Raw genomic sequence first — 22926 nt, forward strand, 5'->3', positions numbered from 1 at the left:
CTTCTGAAGACTTGTGCAACCTTTCACACCCGGACGTGCTGCGCTTGGCACTGAGACTGTCAGGGCTGACTCTGCCTTGGAAGGGCTGAGGGCTGAGGTCGGGGCGAGTGGGAGCTGGTTTGCTCCGGCTGGCAGTCCGACCCCGCTGGGCTCATTCTGGCCTGTAGTTGCACGTTGAAAACAGTCTCAGAAAGAAAGGGAAACGGGCCTTGTTTATCAAGTCCAGCCTGCCCTTGGCTACAGAGAGCCCATCATGGAGTGAGTCGTAGTCACCGACTATGACAGTTCAGATGGAAAGTAAGGGACTGAGGAGGTGAGGTGTCCCGGCCTCTTGCTGACACACACTGTCCTGTTTGTTCCCCAGATGTAAGCAAGGTCGAGTCCTGCCAGGACAACTGCACCTGCTCCTCCTGCTTGCTCCGGGCCCCCACCATCAGTGACCTGCTCAACGACCAGGACTTGCTCGACGTGATCAGGATAAAGCTGGACCCGTGTCACCCGACAGTGAAAAACTGGAGGAATTTTGCCAGCAAGTGGGGCATGCCCTTCGACGAGCTGTACTTCCTGGAGCAGAGGCCCCAGAGCCCCACCCTGGAGTTCCTGCTCCGGAACAGCCAGAGGACGGTGGGCCAGCTGATGGAGCTCTGCAGGCTGTACCACCGCGCCGACGTGGAGCGCGTGCTGCGCAGGTGGGTGGATGAGGAGTGGCCCAAGCGGGGGCGTGGAGACCACCCCAGGAACTTCTAGACCTCTGCTCCTCTCGGCCTCTTTGAACATTGAAACAGCCCAGGCCAGGGAGCAATGTGAATCTGTTCTTTTTCAAGATTTTAGGGTAATGACGTGGAACAGTGGACACTGGTTTTCCCCAAGCTGATGGTTTTGGGGAGGGGTAGGTTATGTTTTGGTGGCGGATTTTCGTTTGTTTAATTTTGCACATGTTTTAATTTAATATTTGAATCTGGAATTGGGAGAAATATTTTGTAGGCCACAGCCTACCATCAGAATGGATTCATGCCGTGATGAAAATAAAATTATCCTCTCCCAAAATTCTGCCGACGATTGAAGTAGGAACTCAGACTGTGACGGCCCCAAGCAGTCCTTGTCCGTAGGCTCCTTCACGGCCAGTGGCCCACGGCTCAGAAGAAAACAGCGAGAAGTTAGCCTGGTGGGTCTGTGTGTTACTTTTTGTTATAAAGTTCCTGGTGAATTATGTGGTGATACCTTTCAGAACACAGGTGCCCTCTTTTTATTCAAATGCCTTTATCATCTGTGCACTATCAAAATGTCATTTGCTCGAGTACTTTTGAGAGCAGTACAAAAATGGATGGTCGTTGGGAGGGCAGAGTCAGGAGTTCTTGGGTAAAAGGAACGTGGGATGTCGGACTCGTGTTGACGAGAGGACGCAGAATGCCCTTTGGTCACCCATGGCTTTAAAAAATTCGCTTAAAATTTACTTTTACATTTTTTACATAAGGTTGGCCGTCTCACCCCTGAGATGAAGCTCTGTTAATAAAGAAATACAAATCACCTGGCCCGTAGGCATGCCCCAGTCTCTCCAGCGCTTACTCTCCCAGCTTAAAACAGCCAGCGGCACTACACAGCGGCTTAGCCAGCAAGGGGGACCCTCAGTGGTGTTGCTGGGAGGGAAGGTGTGCGTCACAATCCAGATTCTAAACCAAGTGAAAACTTGTGTCCAAAGAGCTTCTAATGCTCTTATTTGATGATCACGGGGGAGGGAAATCGTGGGAGATAGAAGGGTTTGTCATTGGAGAGACCAGATACTCTAGGATTTGGGCGGGGAGAAGCCTTGGTTTGCTTGACAATTTCATAAAAGTGCTATTTAGGTTTGGCTGTGGTTTTAGAAAATTAAGGCACTTTGTTCAATAACAGGGAGTGGGGGATTCTGTGTAAATCCCTGATTAAAATAAGCAAAAATGATGAGTTAACTTTGATTGGAGTATAAGAAAGATTAGTATTAGCCCAAAAAAAAGTTATTTTTTAAGTCAGCAGCATTCTTCCCGCGAATGGTTACAGGGGTTTTTGTTAGGTTGCGATAATGGAAAGTCAGCCTCACCATCAGATGCAGACTCTGGACTAGAAACTCTGGAGACTTTTCACCTCTGATTCCGGGTCAGGCACCCCCGCTCATCTTTCCTTGCCAGATTTATCAGATAAATGTCAGGTTTATTGCAAGACAACTGATAGCCAGTAGTAAAATGTAGAGTTTTAAAAAATAGATATTTTTGCACATTGGTGTCCAATGAAGTGGTTGTTAAGTATTACTCTCGGCCATGTTCCAGGCACTGTACAGGGGCTCCAATCGCCCAGGAAACGATTTTATGTGCCATGCTCTCAAGGCCAAATTTACTGTGGGAAAACAGATGAGCTTTAGGCATTCATTATAGACATTTTAGGGATTTGGAACTAAAAGGGTTGTGATTATTTAGTGTCGCTTGGTACCAGATGGTCATCACTCCTTGTGTCCTGACACCCCCTTGGGATATAAGGAGTGGGTCCCAGCCTGACAAATGTTCTACCTGCTGCCTAGCCAGGCGCCACCAGAAAGTCCCTTCCGTCCCCAGGCTGCTGGGGAACTCCCTCTGCTCCTTCCTTTCACATTCCCTCCCCCATGGCCACCCAGGCAGACGTCACCTCAACTCCACAGCAGCCTGCAGCGCCTGTGACCAGCAGAGGCAGGAGGGGAGAGGAGAGAGGATGGGAGGGAAAACCCCTCTCTGCTCCCTTCCTCACCCTGCTCCTTCCTCCTCCCACCTGGGGCCCGGGCCTCCCCCAAACAGAGCCAGAATAGGAGGGCAGGTGGTACCTCCACCCCACCCAGCCATCGCTCCCACAAGGGGGGTGGCAAGGGCTCCCATTTCCAGAGGCTCCCTCCACATCCACTGACAAAGGGCACCCTGAGGGAGGAGAGGGAGGAAATAACACCCACGCCACCACCCTGCCCTGGCCCCTGCTGCCCCACCGGCGGCCCTGGGCTCCTACCAAGTTCCCAGCTCAGTGGAGGCCCCGCTCCCTGAAAGCCACTCTTGGTGTTGGCCAGCAGCTCCGGGAGGTGGGCTGCCAACCCCTCCAATAGGACCACAGCTGCAAATAGTTTTTTTTTAAGTTCCTGCTGTCTCAGATTTTAAATCTGGAAAATGTGGTGGGAATCTTCCCTGGAAACGCTGTTACACATGGCAGTGAGGTTCTACAGAGCTGTCCTTCTGTACTCCACAGTCTGTGAACTGAAAGCTCTGCGGGCTGTGGGCTGGCTGGGGAACGCTGGTCCCTGCTGGCACTGCTTCTGTGGGACATGTTTCCAGAATTCCAAACTCAAAATTCCAATCTCCAAACTGACTTTTCAGGGAACGTATCATCATATGCATCTTACAGGTAGCTGTTCCTCCTGTCAGCAGACTTATCTTCAAGTTGGTGAGAAATGAGTTCAGGCGGGTCTGTGTGGGCAGAGCCGAGTGTGCCCCTTTATCTTTAAATTCAGGAGACACAGGAAAACTGTGCGACCACAGAGCATCACCCGCTCATCTCCCCATTTGGCATCATTATTTCCAAAGTCCTGAGGGCTAATGATTTCATAGCCCTGGCTATGAAAGCCACAGATTCCTGTTATACTTGCCTGGGGGAAATGCCCGTGTGGGGGGCTGTGCTGTTTCGGTTTGACTCTGCCGTTATTTGCACGTATTGCCAATGATGCTAGTAGGGAGAGATTTAACCAAAAGATTTTAAAAAATAAAGTTCATTCAGACTAGACTTTGAGTAAATGTAGGATGGCTTTTATCTGTGTTACATACAGAAATTGCAGAGCAATTATCAACTGCAGTAGCACTAGAACTCAGTTGTGTAAATACCCAAATATTTTTTTAAAAGTTAATTTATAGCAAATACTGTAATAAGGTAAATAGGCTGAGGCTTTACAAGGGCAAGAGTGAGAAGGAAGAAAAGTTTGACTGATGAAACTGTTACAGTTGAAGCTCATTGATACAAAAGAGCTTTGCTCAGTGCTCTCTGTAGGGATCCATGTTCAACTGGCCACACTGTGGACTAAAGCGCTTATGCTGAGTCGGATGAAATCTCTAAAGTGAAATTCTTTTAAACAGAACTCCCACCGCAGTGTTATATGACGAGGCTCAATGTAACGTGCATTTTATTCGGTTGCAGTAGAAAATCACCACATGCAGGGGAGCGAAAGCTAAGCTGCCTTAGACTCCCCACCCCCAGGACGCGGAGACACAGGAAGACTCATAAGAGGAGGGGTCTCAAATAAGGCACGTTATTCCAAATTTTAAGATTCAGAATTGTTAGGGCTTAATTTGTGTGCTAGGATTGGCCATCAATATTCAAGATAACCCTATGAACGAGCCCCCCATTTGTGTGACACTAAATAACAATTATTCAGTGCTATAGGAAATGTGTGGTAACACGAAAGATGCTGTGCCTGGTTCCTTCCCAGCAGCTGCGTTGCGGTGCTGCCCTCTGCTGGAGCACGAGGCCCGCACGCCTTTCGGGTTTGGCCGCCGTCCAGGACCAGCCTAGCAACAAACTTTTTAAGTTATTGGTTGTATGTTTAAAAGCTTAAAAAGTACAGCACTGAGATAGCCCTTACAAGTAGCCATGCTAAAAAAAATAGGCACTGCACAGCTGTTTCATAACTGGGCAGGGTACGTCGAGTGAGGGCTCCAGTCCCCTGCAGGTGCCCACATCATGTCACCCATCATTCAGATCAGTGTGTGGCAGTCAACTGTACAGAGTTCTGTACTCTGGCAGTTGTTTTAAACACTCGGTGGGGCCTTTCCTCCATGCAGACCTATGGTTGGCCATTGTGGACACTTGGTCTGTCCCTTTCAGTTTGGCTCGGCTCTGACCCCCGCGGGTAAGTGCACGTGGACCAGCAGCACCAGCTTTCCCTCTTCCTCTCTGATACATACATAAAAACATGTTCTTCCCAATGCAACAGTAATAAATAAGGTCCAGCACACTTCCTTTCCCCTGTTCCAGATGAAGAAATGCTTCACTTAGTCTTGAGCCCAGCTATCCTCCTTGCAGCGTTGTTAGTCTCGGCCCTGCCTGTTGTACGCTTTTCCTCTCCTGCGTCCCTGCTTCTGCTCTTCCTGTTGCTTACTTTAGGCCCTTCGCTCATTTCTCCCGTCGGATTCCCTCCATATGCCTATGGCCTTCTCTCCCCACTACAGGCCGGCACCCGCTTCCCCTTTTCACCTACGCATGCAGAGGCAGTTTGTGGGATTGTCTTTCATAGTTAATGACACTTTGGGCTTAATAATGTTAAAATTGTTTTCTACCCTTGTAACGGAAACTACATAATGACATGCGTCTAAAGAATTGGCGAGACCGTCTGCTCCGTGGGAGCTCGGGCTCCCCTCGGAACCCTGTGCACCCCGCTACGCAGGCAGGAGGGCAAGTCTCTCTTCCCTGGTGTGTAGAGCATCGTGGCCGTGATGCTCGGCCCTGGGCTGGTTCGCTGGAGCGCCAGGCGAGCGGGTGCCGTACCTGGTGGTCTCCCCACTACAGGAAGACCCTCGGCCCCCGTGCCTCCCAGAATCAACCTTATATTTAAATTGAGGTGCAGCTTGAAGTACTGTTTACCGCCCCTTTTGGAAATATAAGAGGGTAGCTCCCCATGACTTGCTAAGCCGAGCCATGCTCTTCTGTTGTATGTGACAGCAGTGACCGTTTTCCTTGGATGTGTGTCCTCAGAAGCCCCGTGGATGACTTTTCTTCAGCCATTGAAGGCAATGCTTTTGGACTACTGAATTTTTGTAATACTCTGTGTTTATATATCTTAATGTTATACTTTTTAAGCTGCCTTCATTTGATCTCCTGTATGATTTTATATTTTTCTTAGAAATAAAGATTATTTTTATGTTATAATAGGTGCTACAAAATTAAAGATTGATGTCAACCACTATCTCTAATTGGTGCTTTTATGTAGATTCTAACACAGCCATTGATTCTATTGGTCGATCAGAAGTCTAGTGAATTTCTAAAATGTGTCCTGGACACTGAGGAGGCAAAGACAAGCAACACCTTCCACCATCAAGGAGCCTGTGGACTTGGGAGAGTCATTGCATACATGAGAGACGTTCCTGGTGTACAGTCCAATAACAAGTGTATTCACACTGTTGTGCAACAGACCTCCAGAACTTTTTCATCTTTCAAAACTAAAACTCTGTACCATTAACTCCCCATTTCCTCCCCCCTCCGCCCATGGCAACTACCACTCTTCCTGTGTCTATAAATCTGACTACTTTAGACACCTCATATAAGTGGAATCATATAGTAGTTGCCCTTTTGTGACCGGCTTATTTCACTTAGCATAATGTCTTCAAGATTCATCTCCGTAGTAGCATGCGTAGCAGGTTTTCCTTCCTTTTTAATGCTGAATAATATTCCATTGTATGTAAGTATCACATTTTGTTTATCCACCCATCTGTCAATGGACACGTGGGTGGTTTTCACCTCTTGGCTATTGTGAACAATGCAGCTATGACAGGTATAAAAATCCCTCTTCCAGATTCTGCTTTCAGTTCCTCTGGACATATACCCAAGGGTGGGATTGCTGGGTCCTATGGCAGCTCTATCTTTAATTTTCTGGAGAACCTCCATACTGCTTTCCACAGCAGCTGCACTTTATATTCCCATAAGTAATGCTTCAGTGCATAGCCCTGTGCACTGACTTTGACGTCCCCATGTCCTTGCCAACATGTTATTTTTTATAAGAGCCTTCCCAGTGAATGTGAGGCGGTACATCACTGTGGTTTTCATGTGTATTTATCTAATGATTAGTGATATTGAACATGTTTCATATACTTGGTCGTTTGTGCATCATCTTTGGTGAAATGTCTGTAAAGTCCTTTGCACGTTTTTGAATTGGGTTGTTTTTTGCTATTGAGTTGTAGTAGTTCTTTATATATTCTGGATAGTAACCCCTTATCAGATAAAGATTTGCAAAATATTTTCTCCCATTCTATAGGTGACCTTTTCACTCTGTTGACTGTGTCCTTTATGCGCAGAATTTTTAGGTGTGATGTAGTCCTGTTCATCTATTTTTAAATTTGTTATTTGTGCTTGTGGTGCCATTTCCAAGAAATCATTGCCAAAATCCAATGTCATGAAGTTTTCCTTCTATATTTCCTTCTAGAATTTTTATAGTTTTAGATTTTATGTTTAGATATTTAGCCCATTTAATTTTTGTATGTGGTGTAAGATAAGGGTCAGACTTCACTCTTTCGCATGTGGCTGTCCACCCATTTTCCCCAGCACCACCTGTCGAAGGGACTGGCCTTTTCCCATTGAGTGGCTTCGTCATCTCTGTTGAAGATCATTGATCACCTATAAGGGAGTTCACTTTAGGGCTCTTTATTCTGTTTCGTTGGTCTATCTGTCTTCTTGCCAGCACAACACTACTTTGCTGACTAGCTTTGTCATATATTTTGAAATCAGAAAATGGGGGAGCTCCAACTTTTGTTTTTTTCAAGACTTTTGGTTATTTGGGGCCCCTTGAGATTCCCTGTGAATTGGCTGTTGGGATTTTGAGTGATGGCAATAAATTTATAGATCGCTTTGGATAGTATTTTCATGTTTTAGAACATAAACAGTTGATTATTTCTTGTGAGATATAGCCTAAAGACAGAAAGCTGCAAATAAACCTTGATTTTGTTTCGTAATTACATTGTTATGATAATATTTATCTTTTTATCGTGAAACTATTATATATAATGGGATAAAGCAAGTAAGTAATTGTTAATGTTGTTAGAAATCAAGATTTTTATAAGAAAAATGAGGTATAAATATAAATTTTAAAAAGCTAAATGAAAACATTGTAACCCTGAATTGAATGAAAAGAAATAAGTAGAAACTCAGATATTTAAAACAAATTTTTCTAGCTCCACCCACTGAGGAAGCTTAGAAACCAACCCAGTTGCCACGAGCATCCCTAGTCAAAATTGTGGTCTCTGTATACCATTTCCCACCAAAAGTTTCCTTGGAGAAATTGCGAAGCCCAGGTTTGGCAGGAAATAAAAATGATAGCTTAGGACATCTTGTCATACCAGAAAGCAAGGAAATTAAGATTTGTGTCCAAAAAACACTGAGGTGAGTCAAAGGGTTAAAGATGGGATAATTTAAGTACCAAAAAAAGAAACACATTAAATATATTAATTTTCATGAATTCATTATGATTTTTTTTAAACCAACTTATTGGCCATCTTTTGTGGGTGAACCAGAAAATGTGGAACCAACTTATTAAGAAAACCCCTAAGTACAGAGAAAGGATCAAGCATCTGCCCTGCCTTCCTGGCATAAACTTCACCGTGGAGTCATCGAATAGTTAACGAAGGAAACAGTATTTCCTTATAGGAGAATTAAATATGATAGAATTTATATATCACCATTTTTCAATTCCTAATGACATAATGGATCTAGGCAATGACCATCAACAGCTAGCTGCTAAAACTCTGGTACAAAGGCGATGAAAACTTTGTAATAGGTGGATCAGGCTAACAACAGCTGAAACCACTGACCAGTCGTGATATCATACAAAGAAAGACCAGACTGCAAGTGCCTCCTGATGACCTGCGCCTGGGAGTACATACCACTGTTGAAATCTTCTGGCCAAAAAATTGAACCAGGTCTTATTAAACCTGTAGGTAGGTCTAAAGACCAGTTTTGAAGTTTTTATAGATTAAATGAAGCCTGAGATTTGCTTCAAAATGAGCCAGTGGTGGGAGGGTCTGGGTGGGATGAAGATGAAGCAGATGGGCCACACTGGTCATGGCTAGAGCTGGACAAAATGCAGATGGAGACCCATCACAGTCTTTACTTATGTTTTAAAACTTCCAAAATAACGTTTTTAAATAAGTATTTGGACTCAATAACATTTTTTAATTTGGATAAACCACCTGGGTTTTTTGCTTGCTTCAACCTGTCACAAATTCTTCCCTTGAGGTGTCACTTGTCACTTTATTTTACAATGAGCTGTGTCAATACGAGCTGGCAGGGGAGTGCCATGTGCAACGAGGGCTGGCCAAGCCCTTAGACGGCTGCTGAAGGAGGCCTTTTACTGGTATTAAGAATCTCAGCAATTTTGCAGGAACCAAGATTATAATGATTAGTAGTTTCTAACATCACTCTTTTAAAAATATATGTAATTACTTAAAATCGAACCCCCACTAGATTATGCTCTAGGAAAGCTGTTTTTTACTTACTGTATCTATAGTGCCTAGCATGCTGCCTGGTCTGCTGGAATACACCTATTTAAAGTTTTTTTTTTCCTTTCTATTCTATAGTATTCAATCTTGTTTTGACTTTTTAAATTTACCTAATTTCAGAAATATTTCTCTCATGTCAAATAACAATACACATTCACTGGTTAACATGCTATAGGCTGCCAGGCCATTCAAGAAAAGTTTTTAAAAAATGGGACAGTATCTCATTCTTTGAGCCATTGGGATGAGTTAATTTGCACTCTGAAGATCTCTCCCATCTCCAAGATTCTTTTATTTTATGACAAAACCATAGTTCTAGAAGCTTGATTCTCACACCTGAAAAGACTAGATTTGGGACATGATCCTGTAGAACATAAGAGGTAAGCCTGCTGAATCTGAACATAAGGCGTCTTGGGGGTGAAAAAAGAGGTTGGTAGTGCTGGTGTTGGATGTGGGAGAGGATCATTCACATGAGCACAGTTAGCAGTGTCTTGGTAAATGTTTAACATCTGGCGTGGGAGGGGGGGCAAGCAGCTCTAAATTGTAGCAGTTATCCATTTCCATGGTGTAAATACTCCCATCCTGGCCAATTTCAAGATGCATAATTGGCTCTCACAGGTGGTATGAGCCAGTTCCATCCAATACTCCACCAACCCTGTTTTTCAAGTAAGGTCATGACCCATTGGTGGGACTTGCAAATATTTTAGTGGGTTATAAGCAGTATTTTTAAATGTAAAGTTAGAATGCTTCACACATAACAAGAGTATTGCTTTGTGAAATTTTAGTTTCCATAATTTTAAGTTATGTATGTAACCAGTCGCAGTGTAAATGTAGTCCCTCTTGTAGCTTACTTGGAAAAAGTCTAAAAGGCACCGCTGTGGTATCTTCTGTCTTTAAAACAAACAAAAATAAAAACAAAATAAAAATCTCCCCTTTACCCTGCTTCCTTGGCTTCCACACTCTGCTCCTCTCCACAGCAAACCTTCCTAAAATATGTAGTCATTATTCCCACCATTTCTTCACCTCGCATTTCCCAGCCCACTTCAGTCACAAGTGTTTTTCAGTCACTCGTGTTTCTAAGTCGTTGGTACTTCTGTGTTCCTTGACTTCTCAGCAGCATTTGGCACAGTTGGCCGTTCTTTCTCAAGACTTTGTCTTCTGACACCTCTCAGCAGGTCTCCATGGCTGCCCCTCCTCAGTCTCCCTGGGTTTTCTGGTCTTAAGTCCTAGGTCAGTTGTCCAGCTAGCTACTCTCCTAGGTGACGCCATTGAATTCCTTGACTTCATCTCAGACCAGTCTTTCCTTGTCTAGCTCCAGCTGTACAACCAGCCTCTGTTCCCGAGGGCACTAAACGTGCAGGAGCCTTGGGTTCTTGGCACTAAATGTTCCCTCAGCCTAGAATGCCCTTCCCCAGATCTTCATCTGCCTCCTCCCTCCATTCACCAGCAACTTAAACTTCACCTCTTCCAAGAGGTTTCCCCTGGCACCCTACTAAGGTGGCCACCCAAGTGCTCCCGATTCCACCATCCTCCCTTAATCTCGAAACACACCACCATCTGTGTGTCACGCGGGCGTGTAAGTTCCGCTGAGGTGAGAACAGTTAAACACTGGAGCTTATACTCGGGTGGGTGAAGTCCCATAAAATGAAAAGGTAAATTATATAGCATATTAGACTATGACAAGCGCTGGAAAAAAATAAAGCAAGGACGAGGGGTAGGGATTGTGTGTTTCAGGAGGGTTTCGTCATTTTAAATACGGGGGCCAGGAAGAGCCTCAGGGAACCGGTATGTGGGAGCCTGGAAGGAGGCAGGGAAACACCCAAGGCGGAGGCGGGAGTGACGAGCTGGCCGTGGAGGGCCAAGGCCAGCGTGGTTGCCTCCGAAGGAGGGGAAAGGGAGCAGGAAAGGAAGCCCGAGAGTGTGGGGGTGGGGGGCAGGCGGTGAAGAGCTCCTGTAAGAACTTGGCTCTTGGCTCAGTGGAGGAGCAAAGCTAGTGGGAGGTTCAGGAGCAGCAGCATCGTGCGGATTATGCTTTGTCATCACGCCTCTGGCTGCTGGTTGAGAACAGGCTGCAGGGGGCAAGGGCAAAAGCAGGGAGGCAATTAGGAGGCTCTTGCAGTGACACAAAGAAGTGATGGAGGGTTTCGAAATATTTATGTCTCTTCTCTGCATCTAGAAGGGTCCCGTGAGGCAAGTACAGTCGCTTCCCCTTATCTGTGGTTTGTTACCTGCTGTCAGCTGTGGTCCAAAAATATTGAATGGCGAGTTCCAGAAACAGACATTTCATAAATTTTAAATTGCATGAGGTTCTCAGGAGCATGACGCAAGCTCCAGGCGTCTTACTCCGTCCTGCCCGGGGTGTGACTGTCCCCTTGTCCAGCGTCCCTGCCGGTCACCTGGCAGCCACCTCCCTTATCTGACCGACTGTCGCGTGATGGCCGACGCCCTTACTCTAGTCTTTCATTGCGGCCTGGTTGTAACTGATCCATTTTATTGTTGGTTGTTTTTCGTCTCCGACGGTGCCTCCTTTGCGGGCTTTATCACAGGCGTGCGTGTGCGGCACAGCGCGCTGGCTGTGCCGGTCTGCAGAGCGGCCTCCGCGGGGTGCCGGGGGTACCCCGCCGGAGAAGCCCTGTGTGTCCCCGGAACGCCTGTCACTGTGCCCGGTCCCGGCGGGCATTCAGGACGAACTTGTTGATTTCGAATGACATAAAAAATATGCTGACCTCCTTAAAACGGACCAAAGAGGGTCATTTCTAAATACGTTATCGGGACTTGCGCGTCTTCTAATCAGGAATCTCTTCAACAGCATCGCACCCTGGCCCTGACTCGGGGCCACGCACCCAGCAGAACACGCGCGTTTGCTCCCACTCAGCCTGGGGACGGGCGCTGGAGCCTCCGGGCCGCAGCGTCCCGCTCACTAGGAGCGTCGGTCACGCACAGCCACGCCTCCCGCCCGCAGCGCCGGCTCACTCCGCGTGTGGGTCACGCACAGGCAGCGTCCGGCTCACTCGGCGTGTGGGTCACGCACAGGCCGCGCCTCCCGCCCGCAGCATCCTGCTCACTAGGAGCGTCGGTCACGCACAGCCACGCCTCCCGCCCGCAGCGCCGGCTCACTCGGCGTGTGGGTCACGCACAGGCCGCGCCCCCCCGCCCCCCTCCCCCGGCAGCATCCCGCTCACTCGGCGCGTGGGTCACGCACAGGCCGCGCCTCCCGCCCGCAGCGTCCCGCTCACTCGGCGTGCGGGTCACGCACAGGCTGCCCCTCGTGCCCACAGCGGCGCCGGCGCGGAAACGCAGAGCCGGGAGCCCGGGCGGGGGAGGCGCAGGGCCGCGGGCCTGGTTCACTGCGTGGGCCGTGTCAGGAACCTCCGTGGACACTAAACCTACAGGACGGCCCATCGCGGTGACACCAAAGCGTGTCCCTTAAGCGAACGCGGACGGAAGCCGGGCAGAGACGGGAACAGCGCGAGCCGGCGGTCGGCCGCCCGGGGGCTGCTTCTCTCCGAAGCTCCCACGGCAGCGGGTCCAACTCGTAGTCGTGGGGGCCCCACTCGTGCTCCCTGCGTCTCCCGCAACGCGCACAGGGCTGGCGACGGACGCGCTGGGGCTGCGGGTCGGAGACCACGTGGCCGGGGCGGGGCCCAGGCGGCCGCGCTGCCGCCCTTCCCGACCCGTGAGGCAGCGGCACCGGCCCTCCGGCCGGGCGGCCTGACCCACAGCTTGGACTCCGGCCCCAGGCGCCCGGGCGGGGGGCAGGGCGGCCCAGAGCCTCCCCGGGGCTGGCGCCGGCGACGCCCGGCGGACGGGGCACGCACGACCGGGAGCCGCGGGCCTGCCCTCCCCCCGCACCTCCCTCCGCCCACCCACGGCGGGCGGGGGCGGCAGGGCCGCCGGGGGATTTTGGACAGAGTCCGCCCGCGTGCCTGTTACACGCAGCCGGTCGCGGGCGGAGTCCGCAAAGGCCGTGCGGAGCCGGGTCGGGGAGACGGGGCCGCGGACTCAGCGCCCTGGCGGCCGCAGCCGCGGAAACCGGGCCGGAAGCCGGGCCGGAAGCCCGGCCGGAAGGGGACGGCTCGCCGCGGGGGACACGCCCCTGCGCCGAGCTCCCGCGACGCCGGCGGTGAGTGCGCTGCTGGGCTCCGGGGGCCGCCGGGAGGGGTCCGGGCGCCGCGACCCGTCAGCAGGTGGGTGGGCTCGTCTGGTCAGCCGCGGGCTGCGGCGCGGGGGTCCTGCCGCGTCTCCGGCTCCCTGCAGCCGAGGCCGGCGACCGGGGAGGCTCCCTCGGCCGCCGTTCCCGTGACAGGGTCTTAGCGACAGACCCGCGGCCGCCGGCCCCCAGCTCGCTGGAGACACTGTCCGCTAGACGTCGGCCCGCGCAGGCTGCCCGCATCGCGCCGAGGGCCCGTGAGCCGCAGCGAGGGCTCCGCTGCCTGCGAGGCGCGGTGTCGGTGACCGCGGGCCGGCCCCCGCGACACCCGGGCCGGCGGCGCGGGAGCCCGGGCGGGCGGAGGGCGCGGGAGCCGCCCGGCCTCCCTGCGGCCCTGGGCGCCCCTGCCCCGACCCGCAGCTCGTCACGCGCGGGAGCGAACCCCGCAGGGGCGCGGCTTTCCCACCGGACCAGGTGGCGCCGCGACTGCGGGCGAGTCAGGAAGCTCGAGTTTCGGTTTCGCCCTAAGTTCCTAAGTCGTCTTTCCTCGACGGACCCTGTGGAAAGTCGCAGCGGACACCCGGCGTCAGCCAGGCCCGGGTGTGCGACGGCCGCCCGCCGCCGGGAAGCGAGGCCGCGCCCGCCGGCGCCCTGCCGCGCCCGCCGCCCCGCGCCCGCTGCCGCCCCGCCCCCGCCGGCGCCCTGCCGCGCCCGCCGCCCCGCGCCCGCTGCCGCCCCGCCCCCGCCGGCGCCCTGCCGCGCCCGCCGCCCCGCGCCCGCTGCCGCCCCGCCCCCGCCGGCGCCCTGCTGCGCCCGCCGCCCCGCGTCCCCCGCCGGACCGCGACCACACGTTTGTCTTTAACGCCGTGGCGGATGCGCCCCCCTTTGTTTAGCCACAGGGAAAACCATCTTATTAACATTCAAGAGACTGGATTTTTCCTCTGTGACTTGAGCCGTCTTTTCTATGAACGGTAACGGCCAAAACGCACAGGGACTGACTTGTCCTACGAATTCTCTCAGTCCTCAGAACAGAGCTGTGAGGGGAGTGCTCTTCTCATGTTACAGATGAGAAAACTGTAATGAATATCTGATGGTTGTACTGGAGTATTTGCTATTGTTTTAGTATTTTTAATAAGTTCTGTGTTAGAAATTTTCTGATGTAATTTTTAAACCAATATTTCCTGCATTCATAATCCAAAATTATTTAGTATATAAGTACACTAGGTGAAAATTGGGGTCAGCTCTTTGACTAATAGCATCCTGTTGTTTGGTAAATACCGATAAAATAATTTATAATTTAAATTTAAGAATAGTTATAATATGAAGAAAAATGATGCATTTTCTTTCCCTCTGTTTTGATTTTACACAGGACAACGGCCTCATTTTCAATCGGGGAAGCCTTTAAATGAAACTTGCTTGAAATTGTAGATCATACGCAGAAGAGAGACCCCAGTCAGCAGTAAAGTGGAAAGGAAGGATGTTGTCCTTAAACAACCTGCAGAATGTCACCTATAACCCGGTAACTGATTTCTCAGAAATCACTTTTTACTTTTGGCAGGATTGAGAGTAAATCCAGTGGGATAGTAATTATTGGTGTAGGAAGGCGTCAGGAATAGAATTCAGTACACGTGTGTAAAGCACCCTGTGTTACAGGGACTGTGGTGGGTACTGGCTGGAAACAGACCCACCCTTGGATCTGGTGGAGGACGGGTCACCCTCACAGCACAAGGTGCTGAGAATGTTGTGAATGGGGACATGGAACCACAGGGGAGGGAATGCCAATGTGGGTGGTGGTAGGAGGGTACAGATATCATAAGACATAATTTTAAAAGGAAAATGGGTTTCTTACTCTACAGGTTTTAAATTTCCTTTTTTAATTAGATCTGTTCATGAGAAGTCTCAGTTTTTCTCTCTGCCTTTCAAATTCTGCTTGTTACTTGAGCAGGGAAATGTCAAAAGCTAGTGGTGAGATGGAGAATGAAAAAAATTAAGGGTCTTGAGGCTCAGTTGCTTAAAATTTCAGTGTACATCCTGGGAAGTAACGAACTTGGTTTAGTTTTATGTGGTGACACAGTTTCATTGTATCTGGAGCTGAATCCTGTATTTAGGTCTGAGATAGAGTTACTGCTTTTTTCATACTCCCCCCCCCCCCCCAAAAAAAAGAGACTCTTGGGCAATAGGGAGGGTGAGGGTCCTTGAAGTAACAGACCCGCCCTTGGAGCTCAGTCTTACTAGTGTGAGTTCACTATTTAGTTTATAGATATAACTTTTTCCCCTAAGTTTTAATGTCATTGTGCAAGAATCAGGTATGACCACCATATCAAAGCAAACTCAATTTTAGCAGAAATATAATTCAGTAGTACTAGGTTTAAAAAAGACGACTTACTGAATTTGAAGTCAGAGACATTAAAAACGACTTTATGCATCTTAGAGTTAAAAGCATCTCAAAGTTGTAGACTGACTTTCTGCAGAGATTTGAAAAAAATAGGCTGCCTGCCAAGGGTGACTGAAGTGTAACCTTGACTGGAGCTAGGAGGAGGAGTGGGCTGTCGGGTTACACTGGTCAGTGCTGGCCGTTGTGCACAGAGATGCCTTATTGGAATGGTAAACTGAAAACCATTTTCTAGGTTAAAATCCCTGCATATCTTGACATGAGCATAATGATGACTCCTGTGACTTCTGGGAGTCACAAACTGTAGGGTTGGAACAAAAATAAACTGATTCTTATTTCCTGAAGTCATGCTGCTTTAGAGCAGTAACTGCATTCAGGGCTCCCAGAGGACCTCTCTCTGTTCTGAGGATAGTTCATGATAGCAAGTTTACAAAGTAAATATTTTTTAGCACATAGCTTTTTTATTTATTTTTTATTTTCTTTGTTTTATAGTCAGCTCTCACAAAAGGGTAGAGGTAGAAAGACTGGCCTGAATGGTAAAACAACATTTTGATGTGTCTTTAAATTTCACTTATTGTTAAATATTCATAGCATTGAGTCCCCATATTGCACTTTAGCTCGTTTAGTTTGTAGCTAGTTGCCCTGCAGTATTCAAAAGACCATGGGGAAAAAAGGCCATGAATAACTTCGATATTTTAAGTTAATTAGGATACTGTACAAGCTAGGCTTAAAAACTTTTCTTACATTATGGTTATTTTGTTAATGATCAGTTCAGTGGGAAAGTGTTTATTGATTTTCTACTGTATTCTTTATTAAGCATTCTAAAGACAACTGCTACCTTTTTATTTTTATTTTTTTATTTTTTTAATTTCTATTAATGTTTCTAAAGTTTTGGTCACTGGTGGTAGAAAGATTCTGTTCATATTACCTCTTCTTGGAAAGATAAATTGTATAACTGGCCTATGTACTTTTTCACATTTAATATATTTCATTTGATAGTTCACTTGATAGGCTTCCAAACTTAAGAAAGTCAGGCTCATTTTCTTTCCACTTAAATTTGGTGAATAATTTGGAAGACAGTATCTTCACTTCATACCAGAAATGCCCTCAGTGAAATACATTGTTTGACAACTCAGCATCTACCTAAATATGTATTTTATTATTTTATTAGTCCTTAAGCTGTGGTTAAGTTGTTGCTCCAATTAACCAGTTGTTAACATTAATCCCACCTGGTGCTGAAAAGCTCATCAGGCCAGTTTCCTTAGCAACCTTGCTTCCTTTCTCCTTAGAAGTCTAAATACCTCCCTGTCTCCCTTCAATTTAATCTTAAACCACAAAACAATAAAATCTCCTTTTTAACCTTCGAGGTTCCTTCCAGCCTTTGCTCCGTTGTTCTTTGACCACCTTCCTGAGAGTCAGTTTCTGCTGCCTTGAGTTTCTTAACACAGCTCAGCCCTCTGATTTTTTACTTATTTGTAATTGCTTTCTTGTCTTCACCTTCTCTCTTTTTTTCACGTCTTCCCTAATCACCTTTAGTTCTTTTGAATAGGTTTACAATCTGTTTATAGTTCTGGCCTTTCATCTGAGGTGAATTTCCAGCTCTCAGATGCCCTGCCAACCTTTCAAGACTGTGTGTTCAGAACTAAACTTGCATCTTTCTCCCTGAACCCACTTCCCCTCTGTGGTTTTCCAGTTTTGCATTTCTGTCAGTATCCTTCTGCCTTTAACTTCCGCCGCTTCCCAGGTGACCAAGCCCTCGATAATTTGAAGATAATCTCTCTTGAAAATTAGAAATCCATTCATGTCAAACCCAGTGGTTTTTCCTTTTTATTATTTTTAAATATAAAGAAAACATGTAACTCATTATTAAAAATTCAAACATTGTTTAGAGTTTTCATTAAAGCAAATTTTCTTTCTACCCTGGTGCTCAGTTCCCCTCCCCAAAGGTGATCATTTTCTACCAGTGTTTTGTATGTCTTTCCTGAGGATGTATGTGAATGTCCATTGTATGTATCACCTTTTAGATATCCTGTTTCTTTACATTCATGTATCAAATAATATGTTCTACACCCTGCTTTTTTCCATTTACATCTTTTGGAGATATCTGCACGTTTAGAATCTCACTTATTTTAATGGCTGCATAATTAGTTCATTGTGTGTATTTACATACATATGTATCGTATTTCACCAGTCCCCTGTTAAAGGACTATTTCCTTTTGTGATTGTATCCGGTGCTATGATGTACATCCTTGTATGTGAATCTTTGTGTGCATGTGCCAATAATTCATAGATAAATCCTACATTTTTTACAAAGTAGAATCATTGGGTCAGAAGATATGATACCCACTTTATTTTTTTGGTCTTGCTTATTTTTCCATGTTAACGATATTGCCAGTCCCCCCTTATTAAAATTGGCTTCCTTGATATGCCTGATCCTTCTCTCTTCTGTCTCTTCTCACCCCCCATTTTGAAGTTTCCAACACACCCCAGTTTTGATTCACCAGCATAGAGTCATACTCATGGCTGTGGTTTATTACAGTGAAAGGATCTGGAGCAGAATAATAAAGGGAAGAGGCTCATAGGGCAAAGGCCAGGGGAACCTCCTAGTGGAGTCACAGGGGCGCTCAAACCCCAGCACACGTGTGAAATACTACCTACCAGGGAAGCTCCTTGGCTCACTCTTAGGGTTTTTACTGGGGGCTGGTCACGTAGGTTGCCCACCACGTACCAAAATTCTAGACTCCCCAAGGAAGCAGATTTTAGCATAAACCATGTTGTTTGCACAGACAGTTGAGGTGCAGTGAGCTACCCTTATCAGTTAGGGTGGTGGGTGCTCTCCCAAATTCCAAGTTCCTAGACATCAGTAAGTCAAGAGCCAGCCTTGTAAGAAGGCCTTCCAAGGATAGCAGTCAGGTTTGCTTTGTTCACTCTTTTCTGCACACCCCCTAATTTTACAAACTATTGAGGCTTTTTCCCTGACTCTTCCTCTCAATTTATCTTCTTTGTTATAATCATCTTTACTCTGACCTTTAAGGATGAGTTTTGGCCACTCTGTGTGGTCCTGAATCTCCTATGTCTTCCACTCTGTTTGCTCCTATTGTCCTACCAACCCTTCTCATTAAAAGTGTTCAAAATTAAACTCGTCTTCCATCAGAAATCTATTTCCTCCCGTTTTACCATTTTAGATGTTAACCCTATATAGATAATTTCCTTTGAAATACCTTTTGTCTGTCTCCTGTGACCTCTCCCCCAGTGTGTCCTGCATCAGCCAGGATACGTCATTGTCGCCTTACGTCTGCCTATTGGAAATACTGTCTCCAGGTAATGCCCTGCCCACTGGACTGTTGTCCCAAACCCCACTTTCATTGTATCACTCTGAAATCTGATCCTGACTCTGTCTTTCACTGCTCCTTAGTACTGTCTCCCAAATATGTTTTGTCTTTTCCTGCCTCTGCTTTTGTAGACTTATATTTCTACCTGAACTGACTGACTTTGTCTGCCTAACACTGTTTTCCCAGCTCAGATCACACCTCTTTCATTACCTTTCTTTGGCCAGCTCAGTTAGGATTCTTTATACATTTTTCTGACACATTTATTTCACACTGCCCCATTATTTCAGATGTTAAATTAGGGTTTGTAGCTGCAAGCACAGAAGCCAGTCTCTGCTGAAAAGAAAATTTATGAAATGATAATGAATAGTCCTCAGAATCTCTAGCAGGACTGAAGAACCAGGCTTGCCAGCGAGTCACAGACAGCACCCAGCAGTGTACTGTAGGACTGTTCCCAGGAAGAGACATCTGTAGCCACCGCTGACCCTAGATGTAGCCGCTACCACCTTGCCAGAGAGAAGACTGCATGATTCTGGCTTCTTGTCACTACTACTACCTTCACGTCTGAGCTGGGCGTGCTGACTGCCAGAGCTTTGTCGGGGGCCCTTGCCCTCGCTGCAGTCTAGATGAGGCTGGTATTCCTAGGGAGGGGCTTTTTTAGGCAGGGAAAGAGATTTGATTTTGAGCAGCTAAACGAAGTACCCCATTTCCACTCATTGTCTTTCCACAGGTATTGACCTCTTTCCTCATGCACAGGACTCTCGTACTCCTTTCCAGCTGTGGTCTCCCTAGGGGAGACCCTTGCACATAAGTCATAAAAAAGTGAATCAGCTAGGAAGTTCTGGCAAGTAACACCAAGCCTGAGTAGGGCTCAAGCTTATGGTACTGTCTCCAATGTGATCATATCTCTTAATTTTTTACATAAATCAGTTCTTTGTGAAACATAAAGCACCAAAGCTTAGAGTTGCCTAGAAAACAGCTGCTTCTCTTCCTTTTTCACAGGAGCAAATAACTGTGAGCTGAGCGAGTGGGCTGCAGGGCATTTTGTCTCATTCATGGTCCAAAAAAGCTGAGTATTACTGACGTAATTTAGGGTACTTGACTAAGTAGAGAGCATTAATCCAGGCAATTAAAATGGCAAATGGCCAAAGTTTTCAGCTTTCCAACCCTAAAATTAAACACATGTTTTAAAAAAATCTGTGGTTATAAAAATATATTTATTATAGAAATCATTTTTGGCTTATTTCTTTATAGTGTTTTCTCTTTTTAATGTTTATTAACTTAGTTAAGATAATATTGTACATAGTTTTGTAAGCTGCTTTCCCACTGATACTTATACCGCTAACATTTCTGTGTTATTAAATAGTCTGCATAAATATAACTAGAACATATATAAAATTTGAAGTTACAAAAACTTCTCATTTTATTAAGAGATTTACACTGTGGAAGATGCTGCTATCTATTTTTCGAATCGGCTGTGGTCCGAAAGATCAGTGCAAGGGTGTGACCCTTTACACATACTCTGCTTTGTGTACAGCCATGCTCTGTACGTCTGTTGGTGTTTTTCAGTTTCTGTTGACTTGGGCTCTGTTCACTTCCCTTCTCCCTGCCCCGCCCTCTGGGGTTGTCATAACACCACATGTTAACTGGCTTTGGAAATGTCTGTCTTACTGCTTAAGGCAGCAACAGCAGTGCAGCAGCTGCTTAGTTGCCGCTCCTCAGCATGTGAGAGGCCTGCTGCAGCTGCTTCGGGGTAGTGAGAGCTCACTCATTCACCATGTAATCATCGATCATCTCTGGACCTCTGTCCTGGGGATGTAAAGGTGATGACCCCATGCTGCTCCATGCAGCTCACAATCCAGGCAGAGATGTGTGCAATAGAGCACACAGTGCTATGATGGCCTCTTAGCTGGCCCAGGGAGTCTGAAAAAGGCTTCACAGAGAGGAGTGTGCTTGAGCTGAGATTTTCAGCTAGAGCCACCCATTTACATCAAGCCCCTCTTGTTTTATTTATATCCTGACAATCAGAGCTACCTTGGATAGATTATAGCATATAAGTCATAACTTGGATGAGCTTGGTGGAAGACTTGCCAGATGCTCCTGAGTGGAAGATGGGGGGAGGGTTGTGAGGCAGGAGACGCAGCCTATATAGCACAGGTCCCCAGCCCGTGCAGTCACCGTAGGTAAAGGGGAGTGACAAGGTCTGAGTGTGTCAGGCTCCAGACAGAAAGGCTGGGCTCTAGATGGTGGGTGGGCAGGTTGAGACCCAAATACTGTGTGGGAACACCCGTTGGAGCCCAAGCTGGTAGATAGCCTTGAGAGATCCACAGGCACCCAGAACTCATCCTAAGATCACAGAGTTCTCTGATGTCCAGAAGTGTGTTGTGGGTTGCAGTCTGGAAGCCCAGGTTCGGCACTCGCATCTCAGGTGTGGATAAGTCCTCTCCCCAGGCAGTGAGTATCCTCACCTCGGTCAGCATTGGCTTAGGGCCTGGAGCATCTTGACTCTGCTGCTGAGTGGAACGTTGAGGAGGGGAGGGGCTGCCATTGCAACAAGTTGTTTTTTCTATTACCAGAATTATAATAGGAGTGGAATTTCTATTTCATAAAACCCCCAGAGAAATAAAAAGTATTGCGACTAGTATTTATCTTTTGTCTTTTCCAAGTAACTCAGTTTGCAAATATTGTTGAGCTGGTTTTTAAAAATTTTTATTTATTGATTTGAGAGAAACTGATTCGTTGTTCTACTTATTATGCATCATTCATTGCTGCTTATATGTGCCCTGACTGGGGATTGAACCCGCAACCTTGGCGCATCAGGACGACATTAAACAACTGAGCTACCTGGCCAGGCCTGCAGATATTGTGTAGCTGTTTGAATACTGAGGACAGCGCGGAAAGTGCTAGGTTGAGATTTACATGTGATAAAAACGTAGCTTTTCAGTTTTATGTAAAAGTACATTTGTTAAAATTATTTTTCCTAGATAATCCCCTATGTTGGGACCATTCCTGAGCAGTTGGAACCTGGAACCTTGATTGTCATTCGTGGGCATGTTCCTGGTGATTCAGACAGGTAAAATCGTCATATCAGATGAAAAAGAACATGAATAAACTGTCTCTTTGTGACTGTGGGACAATAACAAAAAAATAATGTGGGAGAGACATTTTGGTATGTGAGGCCTCATCTTGCTTTCGTCAGCATCCTCTCCCAGGTGCCGAGATTGGAATGAGTGACTGAAATAAAGGTTATTCGGGTTTTTTAAATTTTATTTTATTGCTATAAGTCTGATCTCATTATAAAGAATTGGATATATAGTTAATGAGGGGAACTATGGTCAGATGACAGGGACAAAGTCCAGTTACAGGGTCACAGTCCCACACCATCTCTTAAGGTCTCTTGTGGGTGGTTTTGTCTAATGCTTGCTTTAGGTACAAACTGGATGAGTCCGTATCTATTAGAGTTGGGCTCAGGTCAGTGTGGCTGTTGGCCACATAACAGTGGTTCAAATGATAGAAAGTCAAGTCTAAAGGAGACGGCCCAGGTGTTTTCAGGCAGCTCCATCAAGTCTTAGAGAAGCAGGCCTCTTCTGGCTGGCTGCTCTGCTGTCCCAGGGCGAGGTCCTCTTTCCTGTGATTCTTGGCGCTAGAACTGCAGCCCTCACATCATGCTTTGGGTAGCTGGGCGCATGTACTGTTTGTGGGGAGGGGTGAGGGGGTGGAGAGAAGGCTGATGCCACCTAACTTTCAAGGCAGTTTCCAGTAATTTCCCTGAACACTTCGCCTCTACCTCAGCAGAGCTTTACCACATTAGCATGCCTG

General features: G+C 47.2%; 2 protein-coding genes across 9 annotated transcripts in view; both read left to right on the forward strand.

Annotated features, from left to right (window-relative positions):
- EDARADD (EDAR associated via death domain) overlaps positions 1–5940 on the forward strand; it is a 53263-nt gene extending 47323 nt beyond the window's left edge. The window contains exon 6 of the mRNA XM_081124135.1: positions 365–5940. Within this exon, the coding sequence (XP_080980261.1) occupies positions 365–747 (383 nt within the window). The 3' untranslated portion in view covers positions 748–5940. The remainder of the gene's footprint in view (positions 1–364) is intronic.
- A 7201-nt stretch (positions 5941–13141) lies between these two features.
- The window catches only part of LGALS8 (galectin 8), a 29182-nt gene continuing 19397 nt past the window's right edge, over positions 13142–22926 (forward strand). For 4 of the 8 annotated variants that reach the window (XM_081123783.1, XM_081123788.1, XM_081123790.1 and 1 more), the window contains exons 1-3: positions 13323–13423; positions 14756–14905; positions 22092–22180. In XM_081123783.1, the coding sequence (XP_080979909.1) occupies positions 14864–14905; positions 22092–22180 (131 nt within the window). In that variant the 5' untranslated portion in view covers positions 13323–13423; positions 14756–14863. Of the gene's footprint in view, positions 13424–14755; positions 14906–22091; positions 22181–22926 lie in introns of those variants that run through there. The other 4 variants (XM_081123784.1, XM_081123786.1, XM_081123789.1 and 1 more) reach the window with 3 other exon arrangements.

This window comes from Miniopterus schreibersii, assembly GCF_964146895.1.
Source record: "Miniopterus schreibersii genome assembly, chromosome: 21".
Taxonomy (NCBI): Eukaryota; Metazoa; Chordata; class Mammalia; order Chiroptera; family Miniopteridae; genus Miniopterus; species Miniopterus schreibersii.